Source organism: Suncus etruscus, chromosome 2 (assembly GCF_024139225.1).
Source record: "Suncus etruscus isolate mSunEtr1 chromosome 2, mSunEtr1.pri.cur, whole genome shotgun sequence".
Lineage (NCBI taxonomy): Eukaryota > Metazoa > Chordata > Mammalia > Eulipotyphla > Soricidae > Suncus > Suncus etruscus.
Genome location: NC_064849.1, coordinates 88,507,637 through 88,523,331, shown reverse-complemented (window position 1 = coordinate 88,523,331; position 15,695 = coordinate 88,507,637). Strand labels below are relative to the sequence as shown.

Here is a 15,695-nt window from a genome sequence, read left to right as displayed (position 1 = left end):
AATGACTCTATAAAAAGGCTACATTAAACATTGAGCCATCTAGCAATTTCATTTGCCAATATATAAAAATATCTGAAGTAAATAATTTTCCAGAGCAGTAATTTTATAATAGTCAAAATTAGAAAATGCCCAGCATGCCCAATGACCAGTACATTTTGGCTTATTTATATAATTGAGTATTACTGGACAATAAAAAGAAATGAAATATTGATCTGTGCTTTATTGTAGATAGTCTAAGAAATGATTGTGCATAAAAAAAAACCTATATTGTATGATTCCATTCACATGAAATGTCCAATTTATAGACAAATCTATAGGGCTGAGAAAAATAGTGTGTATCTTTTAGAAATGATAAAATGGCCCTAAAAATATTTGTGGCCTTGATTGTAAGATTCTAGAAATAGAATAAACCCATTAAGTTTTTTCTTTCAATGAGTAAGATAAATGGTATGCACAGGATAAAGACTTTAAAATACTATGAACAAAACTATTATATTATTTAAGTAACGAGTTCTTATAGACACAAAGACAAAAGAAATTTCATGAGTTAAAAAGGTCTGTCTAAGTCTCCCACACTCGTTATCAGTACAAAAGGAGAAAAAATTAAGGCAGATATTAAGACTTAAAAAGAAGACATGATACAATAATCTTCAGAGATTATCCATTTATAACAAGCCTAAAGGAAAATACAAATTACAGAACCAGTGAAAAAGTGTAGAAAATTTGGTATGGATCAATATAAAAATCAATAGCGTTTCTATATTAAAAAAAGAACCTTTATCAAATGCAATTTAACCAAAAAGAGATCATTTCCAAGAGAAATAATAACTCTAAGGAGGCTAAGGATGAAACACAGAATGCTCAAGGCCTTAAAGAGATAAATAAATGGTATTGAAAGACAATGAATAAATGGACTCAGATAAATTTCAGGAGCAGGAGACTCGGATAACAAAGCTATAATTCTCTGCTTATTTCCTGCCAGCGAACTACACACATGCCAAGATTGATACCAGATAGTGTTGGCATTGTAGTTAATGGAGTGAATTAAAAGTAACTTGAATATTTAATCTACTCCGAAGCAGGCACTAGTGATTTAAACTTAAAAATTGAATATTTTACCTTGACACACTCCCCCCAAATAAATTTTTTTTAAATCTCAAACTGTTTGAGTGCTACTTTACACAATTCCTGGCCAGTTGTGTGAGACAACATCTTGAGACTGGGGTGTTGTTTAGTTTCTGTATCATTGGAAACAACCATAAATTATTCTGGTAGAGTTTGGGCACCCACAGGGCACCCCAGTGATGCTTCAAGACCACTGGAGCATGTGATGCTACAGATTGAACCAAACTCTGGTATGTATAAGGCATGTGCCTTAAAATTTGTACTATCTCCGCAGTCCAGATTTCTTGAACATTATTCCAAAAAGCATGAACCTGAAAAGGCTGATCAACTTCACACCACTAAAATAACACAATGTTCGTCAAAGAATTCTCCAAAAAGTGTGAAAACCAAATCAGAAGAACAGAGTCACAACACATTCAACTAATAAAGTCTGGAAAATTACAACTATGAGAGGGAAACAAAAAAAAACCAAGAGAAAAATGAACAAAGGGAATGAATAGATATTTAATGGGAAGATAAGCATGAATTTTTAATACATGTCTCAAATATTCTGTTATGTTAGAAACCAGGGAAGTACAAATTCCAAATATGCCATATTAGCAATATCATCTTCAACAAAAACATGGACAAGACTAACTTTTGCTAAGTATCTGAAGCAATCCATTTTCATTAGTGTTAGAAATATGTGTTTATAGCTATATTTTTAGTTTTTTGACAATACAGAGAGAACTTAAAGATTTCCAAAGCATGCACAGCAGCCCATTGCTCTGGTTATATGTACTAGTCACACTTCACAAAAGTCTCTGGCAAATATGTGTGATAGCAAACATATGTAAAAACAAATATCAAAACACTACATTTGCAAACTACAAATGTTCTCTTCAAAGATATAGAGAACTGTGGCATGATGACATAATGGAGGCATGAGCTAAAGAAAATTCAAACTCTGCAAACACTCCATATTCATATGGGAAATCTAAAGGATGCATATGAGTAAAAAGCTAGTTACAAAGAATATGTATGTACATGACTGTATAAGTCTCAAAAACAAACACACCAAAACAGTTTAATGCTTTTGGATGCATACATGTGAAAAATATTGTTTGGGTATCTGTTTCCATTATTTAATTAAGACAAACATTCCCATCAGTGATCCTCCTGGTGAAAAGTTCTTGGCCATGATACCATTTGACTTGGCCAGTTGGAGTCTGGAATTACTTGCTTTCCTGTCCTGAAAATTGAAAGTCAGACTGTAGGTGTGTTAAAATGGCTGTGAAAGTGCCTGTCACTTTGTCAACCTTAGCCGTGCTCATCTGGATGGTGTTGGTGATGTAGATTGCACCGGTGACATCATCATCAAAGTAGATAAAATAATATCTATAAAATAAAATATATCTTATTTTGTCGTGGAGTTCAGTTGGCATCTTAAAGTTTTAGTTCTGTAGTTTTCTGACTTGAAATACAAAATTCAAGTTTAGAGATACAGTACAACAGTTAACGTGTTTGCCTTGTACGCAGCCGAACTTCATTTGATCTCTGGCACCCCATATGACGCCCTGAGCATCACCAGGAGTGAGAGCTGAATGCAGAATCAGGAGCAATTCCTGAGCCCTGCCAAGATCCCTAATAGACTATTGAATTGCTTAAGCATCATTGTCATATTTGAGCCCACCATTGACCTACTAGCCTGGATAGCTGAGTATTGCTGAAAGTGAGTAATGCTCAGAAGAAAACCCCTTAAAAAAAGTGTAAAAACAAACCCAGTCTACATTATTAACTATATTCTCATTGGTACATGCTATGCTCTTCATTTTTAATCCTTACATCAAACTTCTAGTATCTAGTCTTTCCCCCAATTAATAGATTGATAAACGTTCTTTCTAGAAAATAAGTAGATTGTGCAAGATCTCAGTTATCTTTCTGTCTGGCTGAGATTAAAAATTCAAAACTTAGGGGCTCCAAACTCCCTACTGTCTTAATCATGTATTTTTGCCACTTCCTTTCACCATTGCTTCCGTCTGAGTGGAGTGTTCACAATGTGGCGGTTTGTAAATTTACAAAAAGGGAAGAAAACTCTGCTTTAAATGAAGAATGTCAAAATGACAGTGTGCTTCTAACAGGTGGATTCCAACATGCATTCATCCGAGAGAGGTTAATTGCTAAATTTTGAGTAAAGCTGGCAGCCAATTCCTTGGACAGCTCGTGTCCATAAAATCTTGCTGAGAATTCCACTCTCGAATAAATGCCTGAAACTCAGCAACAATGGGTGACAATTTCTTAAACTCCCTCAGCTCTTGAGGTACTAAACAAACAGATGTTGGAGAGGGCTGGGACTTCAGAACACAGTTTTTACTGTCAACAAATTAGGCAGCATCTTTGCTGCCTGCTGCTAACACAGCAAACTCTTCAATTTAAAATTCTCTGAGAGTTTCTCCTGGATGAAAGGGAATTAGAATACATTCATAGACCATAAAATTCAAGACAAAAATCAGTTTCTTGGTTAAAAAAAGGCCAATGTTTATGAAGAAAACTGAATGTGCCCCCATAAAACTCAACTATCACGTTTCCTTTTGTAAAAAATAATAATTTCACAATGTGATTTTGCCAAAGAATATGATTTTTTAAAAGGATTTAGCCCCTAAACTAACTTCCCTAACATTAATTCTAGAAGTCCTGAAAGTACTAATGGTCTTGGAGTAAGACCAAACTCCTGGACCAACGAAAGTATTTCTTACCTGATTGAGCATCACCAACTTTTTTTTTTTTTCGGTTTTGGTTTTTGGGCCACACCCGGCGGTGCTCAGGCCACATCTGGCTGTCTGCTCAGAAATAGCTCCTGGCAGGGGACCATATGTAACGCTGGGATTCAAACCAACCACCTTAGTCCTGGATCAGCTGCTTGCAAGGCAAACGCCGCTGTGCTATCTCTCAGGCCCCGTATCACCAACTTCTTAAGGCTTTATTCCACTTGCCAACAAACTAATAAACCAAGAAAATCCCTAAGGGATCAAGTACTGTTCTCTGTCAATGAAACCCAAAGTTCCCAGCTTGCTTTGGACAGCAGCTAACAGATGGTTAGGTCTATGGTTAGATATCCAACACCAATCCAACTCATGATATCCAACAGTGGCCAACTATACAGATTCCAAGCTGACTCTGAGTCTTCTGACTCTGCAAGGTTCTACTAAACAGTGGCTATCACAATTTTTCCAGCCCATATTTTTCATTCTTGATACATATATATCTCTGCAGACTCTCCTGGGGTCATTTTCATATTCTCCAATGTATTAAAGCAACCTTAGTTGAACTGCCTTTATTCCTATATATTTGACAGGAAATATCTGGAAGGCAAGCAAGTATTGCCATGTTCAATTTGCTTTGAAGCCTAGGAATTCATATTTACAGGTTGATATAACTTACAGGTTCCAAATAAGATGACTTACTTGGAAGTCATCTGCAAGCAACTTTAACAAAATAAAATTGATAACTATGTCTTAAAAGGTTCATTTTAGGTAATAACTTGGGAAAGAGACTGTAGTTCCCTACCTCCAAATAAAATTTAGTAAAATGAGAAAAATTTTTGAGCATCTGTTGGTATTTGCAAACATTTACAAATGAGGGCCTGAGAGATAGTGTGGGGGAAAGGAGTGTGGGAAAAGGAGTGTGTGTGTGTGTGTGGGAGAGAGAGAGAGAGAGAGAGAGAGAGAGAGAGTGTGTGTGTGAGAGAGAGAGAGAGAGAGAGAGAGAGTTGGTTTCTTGCCTTCTGTGTGACCAATTCAGGTTTTATTCTAGGCACAATATATGGTCTTCTGATCATTGCATAGAGCCAGGAGTAAGTTCTGATCAGTCTCAGTGGTCAATCTCAGGTGAAAAAAGAGACACATTCCAATCTTGTTTTATATTGTGTTTTACCAAAAATGAAACCCATACCTAATGTTACCAGAGATTCATATATTGAAAATAATGACTTGTGGGTATTAGCTTCCTCTAAAGTACCAAGTCTATATCGTCACATATTACAAGATTCAGGACTTATATTTTACTCAAGGTTACAAATTTCAAATGTATCTTCCTGTCTGTTATAAATATTAAATAAGATAATGTGACAAAGCAGAAGAGGATCAAATGTTATTATTTGGGGGGTCTATTTGCCAAGTGAAGAAAAGATGAAAAACCCCAGAGCCTAGTCCCATTTCGAATGTTTTAGTCTTCACAAACTCTACAATACTCTTCCTGCTCCAGTCCCATTGAAAAAATATGAACACAAATTTCATATTGCCTGACAAGCTAAACATCCCAGCACTGATGACACAAGAATAAAAGTGAATAAAATACCCATTATTTTGTCCGTTGTAATGTCAATTGTGGTGGGAAAGTTGCATTGGTGAAGGGGTATTCTGTTTATGTCTGAAACCCAACTACAAAAATGCTTGTAACCATGGTGCTTAAATAAAGATTTATATTAAAAAAGAAATATCAACTCATTTCCCATCTCCCATAATGAGCATGAATAAGCAGCCATAAATCTAAATAACTTAGTAGATAGCTTTGGGATCCCAAATGAAGGCAGACAGAGAACAAGGGGGACACACATGCCTTTGCTGACAGCCCCTTCTAGTTCTCATCATGGTCACACATATTTTTACCCAGGGAGAAGAATAAATTTCTTCAGTGTATCCATCACTTGACATTCCTATCTGGAAAATATCTAAAAATTCACAGTCACTGTTCTCAATATCTTCATCAATGAAGCATTTCCTGCCACACACATGTTATCTCTGAAAATTGCTCTTTCCTTATCAGTACACAATTTAGAAGTCCCAACACCAGTTCCAGCTAGGATCCAGAAACATATTAAACTGCATCCTATGAAGGGAAAATTGATTTAAGACCTCTTTCATCTCATCAAATCAATTTATCTGTGGCTGTGTAGTCTCTACTGAAAATGCGACAAGTTCAGTGCTAGACCAATATATCATTCGAACCAATAGCAAGGGGAGTCATTTATAATCGACTTGCAAAAATTGAGGGGACTTCAATGGGAATATCGTCTGTATGGTTATCAAGATGAAAAAACACATGTTATTTCCTAGTGCATGGAATTATTTCTTTCTATATTTTATTAAATTTTGATGAATATATAAGTGAACTTTATTCAACTTTTCAGATGAGAACTGGAAAATTCAAAGAAAGGATGAAGACTGGAAAATTTGAAGAAATTAGTAAAGATAAGCAAAACCAGCAAAACACAATAATAAGACATTGATGGATAGAGTAATAAATTTTACCTTTTAGGTCTGAATAGAATAAAAAGATTAACTTTTGGTAGACTTAAATTGCTAATGATCACAAGTTCAATACAAAGTATACAGATGTAAAAATAGAAATCATGAAATAACTATAAAAATAATCACTCAACTTATTAGTAAAACCAATATAAAATTCTTAGGATGGTTGACAAAAGTCTAAAACTATATGTACAGTAGTGTGTTGTATGTATTATTACTAAATGCTTGTGTTATGCACAAATTCCCTTTTTTGTTGAAACTGAATTTGCAATGTGATGGACTTGGAGGGGTTATTGGGAAATGGTTGGAGAAGAATGTAGAATCTGGATTTGAGGATTAAAGTCCTTAAACATAAAAACTTGGTCTCCCTCTTTTACCATGTGAGGATACAGGACAAAGACAACACAAGACAAGAAGAAAGTTTTAAGTGGACCCAGAACTTACCACACTTTGATCTTGGGACTTGTTAGTCTCCAGGACTGTAAGAAATATATGTCTGCTCTTTATATGACACCTAATTTCTGACATGTCTTTAGGGGAATCTAGAAGAAGACAGTATAACTGGCATTTTCTAGACAAAAGCATTAGCATAATTTGTCCATTGACAATTTCCAGGCAAATGCTGAGCAGTCATTATGAATTTATTTCAAACTATGATAACATAAATTATGAACACTCACTCATGACATCACTTGTGTAAAATAAATTTTAGAAACCTAATCAAATGGACATCTCAAAAAGCACTATAATCATTGGGATGAAAAGGAAAAGAGATAGAATATCAGTCGCAGAATGTTTATATTCATAGGATAAACATGGATTGGAGATATTTATATAATTATTTACAACACAAATCAGAAGCCCATTCAAGACTGAGGAATCAAAAAAATGTAATGGGCATTTTAACATTTATACTTAGGAATTACAAAAACAATGTTTTACTACTACAGTTGGATATTGGGAAGATTTAATTTTCTTCTCTGACTTCCAGTGCTCTCTTTTAGTTTGTTTAGAGACCATACCCAGTTGTACTCAGGTTATAAATCTGACTCTGTATTTTGGGATCACATCTGGTAGGGGGTTAGGGGACCATCTACTGTACCAGGAATTGATTCTTGGTCAGACACATTCAGAGCAAGCATCTCACTTACTATACCATCACTGGAATTCTCAGTATTCTTATTTACAATAAGAAAGGACACTTAACTAACAGTAATGGCATAATAAATATTAATACATAATACATTTAATACTATGCATGGCATTTATGTAAGTGCATTGCAAAAGAAATACTCCCAATATTCTCATTTAAATTACCACTATCATTACCATTATTTATATTCAACAATTTTAAAAAAGTATGAAAGCATGAGACCAAATCAAACATAGTTTCTTTCTTTTTTTTTCTTTTTTTTACTAAAAATTATCTTTATCAAAGCCAAGAAAATGGGAATGTCAGTATTAAAACCATGAAGAGCTGTAGTCTGTCAACACCCAAGTAAGCTTGGAAGCAGATTCTCTTTCAAGACATTGCATACTAAAGCCCAGCCCAGTTGACAATTTGATTTCAGTTTGTGAGAAACTAAGCCGAAAACCTTCCACATCGCTTGAAATTCTTACCGAAATTGGAGCTAAGCTGTGTGAGTGATTTTAAGCCATGATCTACAAAAATAGAAAAACTAATACAATACTCAAGACAGGATAGTTCAGGCATAATGATGCAATTGAATTCTGAATTCAGAAATAAATCTAACAGTTCTGGCCAGTTGACTTTCAATAAAGTAGTAGGGTAATTTAGTGGGCAAAGGATGTTTTTTTGTATATGTCTTTTTTATTAATATTTTTACTTAAACACCTTGATTACAAATATAATTGTAGTTGGGTTTCAGTCATGTAGAGAACACTCCCCTTCACCAGTGCAACGTTCCCATCACCAATGTCCCAAATCTCCCTCCTCCCAACCCCCAACCCTCACCTGAACTCAAGACAGGCTTTCTACTTCCTTCATTCATTCACATTGTTAGGATAGTTCTCAGTGTAGTATTTCTCTAACTGCACTCATCACTCTTTGTGGTGAGCTTCATGTCGTGAACTGGACCTTCCGTCCTCCTCTTTTGTCTCTGAGAATTATTGCAAAAATTCAACCATAGTTTCAAAATAGTTTATTGAACTATTGGCTCTGAAATCTAGGGACTTACTTTAACCCGAAAAAGAACTAAAACAAAAACAAAAACAATACTCGTGACTTGGCATGGTGAGAATAATATACATTTTGGCATGTTTTACATTTGTACAATATAAAAATTCTGGATCAAGTAAAAATGAAAATATTTCTAGGCCTATAAGACTGGAGATTTGTAAATAAATAATGAGAAGAAGAAAAATACAAAAACACTGGGTACTCATTTATTCATTCCTGCAATAATTTAGGGTCTCCTAATCTGTTACCATATGCCTGCTAGCCTCTATTTTGGTTAAACTCATCATTTCCCTTGAGAACCAACATATCACCAGCAGAAGGACACACTTTACCAGCTTTATTCCAGGGTATATTTTTTCCTGGAAGATCAGGAGGCCAAGAACCTACGTGATTATGCTTAGTGACCTTGGGTGGGACTCTTTCAGAGTGGGAGAAAAAAAAACTAAAGAAGTGAGTATTTTCTGTGTAGAAAATCCACAGCTGGAAAGATTTGAGTAGAAATTTGAGCAGAAATCACTGTTGACTGATTGTTCACCCATAAGGGTGAACCTTAAGAGTCCAGAAACCACCCTAAAATATACCTTCTGATTCAGGTTGGGGAAAGGAAATGATATCTTAGGAAATCCTAAAGAAATAGGCTCAGCATTCATCGCAAGTCACATGCAAGTATGAAATGAAAACACCCCTTCTCCAATGTGGATTAAGAGAAAAATGGTGAAATTTCTGGGTGAAGATAAAGAGAACAAAGGTGTACAAAGGGACTTTAGAAAATGAAGAATATTTGTGAGGGAGGTTTCTGAAGGGAATTTCAAATCGAAAGAAACAAAGACACTTTTTTTTGTGATAATTATAAAAAAAAATTAGTACAGGGCAAAGACTTCAAAATATGTCTGTACTCCCTTTATTTCCTTCTCTTTTTCCCCATTTTCAGAAAGCAGAGAGTGAAATTGAAGAATTTGACTGCAATGGTAAGGCGAATCAATTTAAATGCATCCAATATCTTGTTTAATCTTTTTCAAATAAATCTTTCCAACTTTGTTGGAGGAATAATATTTAATTCATATCATTTCCAACCAGAGCCTGTTATAATCTCTAACTTTGAAATCAAAACTGTAATTAATTTAAAAATATATATAATTATTTAACAAAAGCAAAAGTGACACAAAAGCTATTTTTTGTTTCTATTGGCAAACATGTATTCACTCTTTTTTAGATATTGAGTTTTGTGATTATTAACTTTTACCTTTACCTAAATAACTCTTTTTTGGGATATGCATATTACTTAGCATTCTCTAGAGAAGTATATTTTTTCTAAAATTAGCAAGGTATTCAGTAATTATATGACTTCTTTGTATAATGACACATTTTAGCAAATCTATTCCTTCCATATTAAAAAGTAATGGGTTGAGGGGCCAGATCAACAGGATAGCAGGTAGAGCATTTGCTTTGCACATAGCTGACCTGTTTTAATCCCCAGCAACCCATATAATCCCCTACGTTCACAGAAATGTTCCCTCAGCACAGAGCAATGAGTGCTCAGCAGAGGTCACAGGTCTAGGAGTGGTTTCTAGAAATGCTTAGTCAACCAGGTAGAAGAGTTGAATGCCTTGTCTCTGTGGTCTTAGGAGCAACAGAGCCCCTTATAGCTGCTCAGAAGCCTTTTAGAATTAGCCATGATATCAAGGGGACAAGAGCAATGCCAAGGATTAAACTGCATGGTGTCATGGAAGCCTCATTCTCCAAGACCAGGACATGGGAAAGACATGAGTTTGGAAGCAAATGCCAACACAGGAAATAATCCACAGACTGAAGGGGGTGAAACCGGTTCAGGAATTCCATAAGCAAGCCTTCTGCTCCTATGAAGCAGATAACCCATTGGAGGAAAGCCAGAAACACACGAATGCATTTCCTGAGACCTGGAGTTTATATTAGGAAGAATCCAGACCACACTCTGGGTGGAGAATAGGGAGAGGCCTGGTTAATCCAACAGCATGGCATAAATCCAGAACTACCTTACAATCCCAAAATATTTTTATTTTTATACCATACCCAGCAGTGCTAAGGGGATATTCCTGGCAGTGCTGAGGAGACCATATGTAGTCCCAGAAATTCCACCAGGGCTGTCACATGAAAGCACTAAGTTCCTTAACTCTTGTAATATCTATCTGGCCTCCATATATATGAATAGAATGTCAATGAATAAAATATACTTCTCTTAAAAATAATTCGAGAAAATATATACATAGAATACAATCAGTTGCAAATCATTACATGTGTTTCTCTTTCACTAAATTCCCAATCAATTCCTACTGAAAAGCTTAAAACAACATCTGTTTTTGTTATTCACACTTTCATAAGTTTTAGACAGTTCTTGAGTGTATTCTGTGAACAAAGATTACTTATCTGATTATCATCAAGATGTCACTGGGCTTTCCTTTTATGAAAATTCTAAGAAAAGATTTGTTTTTAAGTTGATACAGTCATTTGAATGAATACAGCCCCATTAGTCTATATGTCTGAGATGCTCTCTCCATATTGGTTATCAAGCAAAGACAGATCTCCACATCTAGAAGCCATGAGCATCATATGTGTAAAAGTGATCTAACTTGAAGACCAGCAAGATAAGTCGTCATGTTAAAACCATTTGTGAATTTTACAACAAACCTCTTTAACTTTGAATTTCTGCCTTTGTCTCTGGGATCTGGAGACTACATTGCCACCATATCCACCATCATCATTGTCATCATAGTCATCAATGTCATTCGTATCATCACCAACATCTTTATTATTATGAGTCTAATTTTATACATAAAATATATCCAATGGGGAAGTGAATTTAATTTCTTCCTAATAATGCTCCTTTGACTTATGGCCATCAGGAATCTGATGAGACATCAATTTTGGTTGCTTCAGACTATCAGTGGCACTTGAGAAATTCCCCACACATCCTTAGCATAAAAGGTTTAAACTATTCTGTGGCTGGGAATGTCTAGACAGATCAATAAAAGTCTCATCTCCTATGAGTCACTAAGTTATAATGACTCCAAAGAAGGGAGATCCAGCCTGGTAGTAGATTAGAAAAATGTCCAAAGGATTCCACAGTCAAGTAAAGAGATCCAAAAGAAGGTGATCCAGTGAATAAAAGAGGGAGAAACAATCAGGGACACAGAAGTGGAGACAGTGCATTGATAGAATCTCAAAAACGAGAAATATTTAGTTCTGCCTCAAGTGCTATGGAGAACAAACTCCTACTGTGACTGGGATTAGAAAAAGGCCACTTCAAGTGTGTACAGAAAGTATAAATGACGCATGGACACAGAAATGGGGCTTACAGAGCTAGACAGGGTGCCCAATTGGGATAGCACCTCAGACATGAATACAACGACCTCACCAAGGAATGAGAATATTGTGCCAGTGAGAATTTATTATATGGATCTTCGGATTTATAAATGATTTATAATATGTTCTCCAAAAGGATAATTATGCTGTGGATAGTATATTTTCAAAGCTTCCCATCCTCACTGCACCAAGTATGAGTTTCTTCTTCCATTCAAGCTAAGAAATGGCAAATTTTAGGAAACTCATTGTAGTTGTACAAATATACTATCACAACGTGCAGGCATTCCATTAAGCAATATATCAAGTGATGGAAACCAGCCAAAAGATGGGCATGGCTACTCAAAATAAGAATTTGTTAAGGACTCTACATAACAGGCAGTACTGACAATAGTAATGGTCCTGCATCAGCTCTAGATGGAACAGAGGGATCAAGGAAAAAGTATAGGCACAATTCTAACGTTGCAGGCAGGGAGCAGGATCCTGGAAAGGTTGTCCTAAATCAACTCCCTTAGATCAGGAGAAAGGATATGCATGTGACAACTTTAGCTGAAGTAAGAACGATAGACAACACACAGAAAACCAGAAATTGATTGGAGCCCAGAAACCTACATCATGCATTTGGGTTCTCACCAGTGTCTGTAAAGAGCTTCACAGATCCTGAGAAATAACACAGACACTTAGATGCAAAAGTTAAGAGAGAGCAAAATAGTTACCTATAAATTTTGCCTTCTCTAAATTGCACTCTTCTCATTTCGATCTGATTGACTACTACAAAGTTGGTTGTTCCAGATAACACTCTAATAACATCCCACTCCAATATATACACACAATATGGTCACACTGCTGAAGAGATTGTTCAAAAATAGATTTCAGAAGTCAGAAACAACAACTTCTTATCTCTAACAAAGGCAGAGAAGAATCAAACTATACTTGCTATTACTGTTTACCATTTCTTGAAAACACTTTAAACAAAAAGTTCTTCCACTTGGTATTTGCAGTTATTAATGCAAATACACAGCTATACATTTTCCTGCTTTAGACACACCATCTTTATCGAGTCTTCCTCCTAAAAATTTTAAGTGGACATGGTTGAGTTTTTCTTTTTTTGTCCATCTTTTTTGGTTAATTTCTGTGTTCATAAAACTAAGTGATGAGTTAAAAAGATAACAACATGCCTACTTTCATTTACTAAGAGCCTCGGAGTTGGAACCTCTGTGGCTATTCTTCCAAATATCTTGAGTAATGTTGTGTAAAAGGAAACTGCAGTATAGCCTAGAAACCTTGTCTACTGAAAGGAGATGCAAGATTTCCATTTAAAGGTCTGCCACAGTTTAAAAACAAACATATGATAAACATAAAACATAAAAACATAAAAGGCTGCTGACTCAAACAGGAAGTACCGTATTTCAACGATGAACCTGCTCTTTCAATAATTAAGTATTTTAAAAGGAATATAATAATATTTAAATTTTATGGCAGCAACATCTAAGAGTCTGCCCCAAATGTGAGCAGTTTTGATTCCACCCTATGTCCATCTCTGAGTAGACACATGACTGTTAATTTCCAATTGTCCAGGGCCCCTGATGATGGCCTTAGGGATGTGAGGACTTTCAATATAGAAGGAGGCTTCTGTGGCCACTACAATACAACAGTAATGACACAATTCCCATCTTCTACCCAACTCCCAGCCTCTTTCCTTGTTTCACCCATGAACAAGAAATAAGCCACTAATGCAGGCGGTCCTCAAACTATGATACACGGGTTTTTCTGCCACTACTGCCAGTCCTGCTTACCAGCCAACTCATTCCAGGCCCACAATGCACATGTACAGGATGTGTGCCACATCATTGATTCCCCTCCTTCTATCTGTCTCTTGACTCCTCTCAGTCTCTGGAAAGGGTCCTCAAATGATAGCTTTCCAAAAGCAGGCACATAAATCCTATTGAAATATTAGTAAGTTTGTTAATTTTAATTTAATTGTTCTTCATGTAAATATTGTACTTGTTTCCATTTTGGTTTTATTTTTACTTCAGCAAAAATATGTACAGTGTGCATAGGAATATGTTCATATTTTTTAAACTATAGGCCAGTCCTCTACAGTATACTAACCCTGTTTAAAAAGTTTGAGGACCCCTAAAGTAATATTTTAAGTAAGTCATGATAATCTTGACACAGTACCTATGATCTTTTTAACTCTGATTCTGACCTAAAAATGCATGGTGCCAAAACAAGGTTATTGAGCAATATGACTGGTACAGGTGATGCATTTTTTGGAAACAAAATATGAGTCTCCAAGAATTGAGTTGTGTTTCTTTAATACAAATACATACACTTCAGACTTTAGATATTAAAACTGTCTCTGACAGAAGACATTACTTGAGTTAGTCAAATGACTTTTCATTACTTTGTTCACCAAATATTTCAGGATCAGAGCAGTGAAGGGACAGAAAAAATGAATCAGATACAAACCAAGTCCAAATGATAAGCATTGAATTATAAATTTGTATTATCTTGAGCCCCACGAACTGTATGGGTAGTAGGTAGTAAGAACTGGATAGAACAAATTTATAATCTAGAATCAGATATTAGTGAATAATAGAGATTAGGTCATGGTGTTCTCTCTCTTTTTCTCTCTCATTTCAAGAACCAGTGATGCCGAATCACTTAGAAAAACATTTCTAAAGAAAGAACCAAGCTTGAGGAGCCTGATATAGTGTCTCCAGAGGCAAGGGCCATGGGCTGGGGTCCAGCTTCCCTTTGTGAATGGGGGAACCGGCTTCATCTACATTCCGGGCAGGGAAGCACTTAGCTACCGGAGTTTCAAGGCCCGATCAGGTCATTCCCTAGAGGGTCAATCATCCCCAACACCTTTTGAACATCTAAAATCAGCCCAGCTGCAGTTCCACATCTGGAAGAAGACTCTGGTCCCACAGATAGGTTGGTAAGAAAATAAAAACAACCATCTTTACTGGGATTAGATGCACAAAGCAGAGGAACATGGGGTGGGGGAGATAAGAGAGGAGTGCGCACCTGATGCTGCTCATGCTTCCGGTCTCGGACCCGAGCTTGCATCGCTCCAGCTGGCTGGCCACGATCTGCCTTTCCGCCTCCAGTTCCCGGGTCAACCTTTCAAACTGTAATTCCTGCAAGAAAGCGCCAAAGAGAGTCATTCCAGCATCTATTTGAGGCACACAATTCAGACACTAGGATGGGATGGAATCAGATTTACACCATGTCACACTACAGAAGCAGAGGTTAAGTCTGAGGCATCAAATAAGAATCGCCAGACCAACAAATTTTTATTTCCCATTTTAACTTTATTATCTTTTATTTCAAAAATTACTTTTTTAATTATTTTATTTAAACACCATGGCTACAAGTTTTTTTTTCATAGCTACAAAGTTGTTCATGAATGAATTTCAGTCATATAATATCCAACACTTTTACTGGTGCACATCTCCTGACACCAATGTCCCCAGTTTTCATCTTGTCCCTCCCTTTCCTCTCCCCTTTCTGCCTCTAGGCCAGACATTTTTCTTCTCTTTCTCTTTCTCTCTTCTCTTTAGGCACTATGGTTATGATTTGTAATATTGTTGTTATTGAAGGGTTATCCCGCCTATCATTTTATGTTCTTTCAAGGTCCAGATCATTCCCAACTCTCATTGTCATAGTGATCCTTTCTCAGTCCTAATTGCACTCCCTGCTCTTTATAACAAGCTTCCTACCATGGGCTGGTCCTCCTG

The 15,695-nt window shown here is 36.1% G+C and overlaps 1 protein-coding gene across 4 annotated transcripts in view; it reads right to left on the bottom strand.

Annotated features, from left to right (window-relative positions):
* The window catches only part of CTNND2 (catenin delta 2), a 974,640-nt gene that overhangs the window by 595,952 nt on the left and 362,993 nt on the right, over nucleotides 1–15,695 (bottom strand). For all 4 annotated transcript variants that reach the window (XM_049767900.1, XM_049767903.1, XM_049767899.1 and 1 more), the window contains exon 3: nucleotides 14,983–15,095. In XM_049767900.1, coding sequence (XP_049623857.1) covers nucleotides 14,983–15,095 — 113 coding nt within the window. The remainder of the gene's footprint in view (nucleotides 1–14,982; nucleotides 15,096–15,695) is intronic.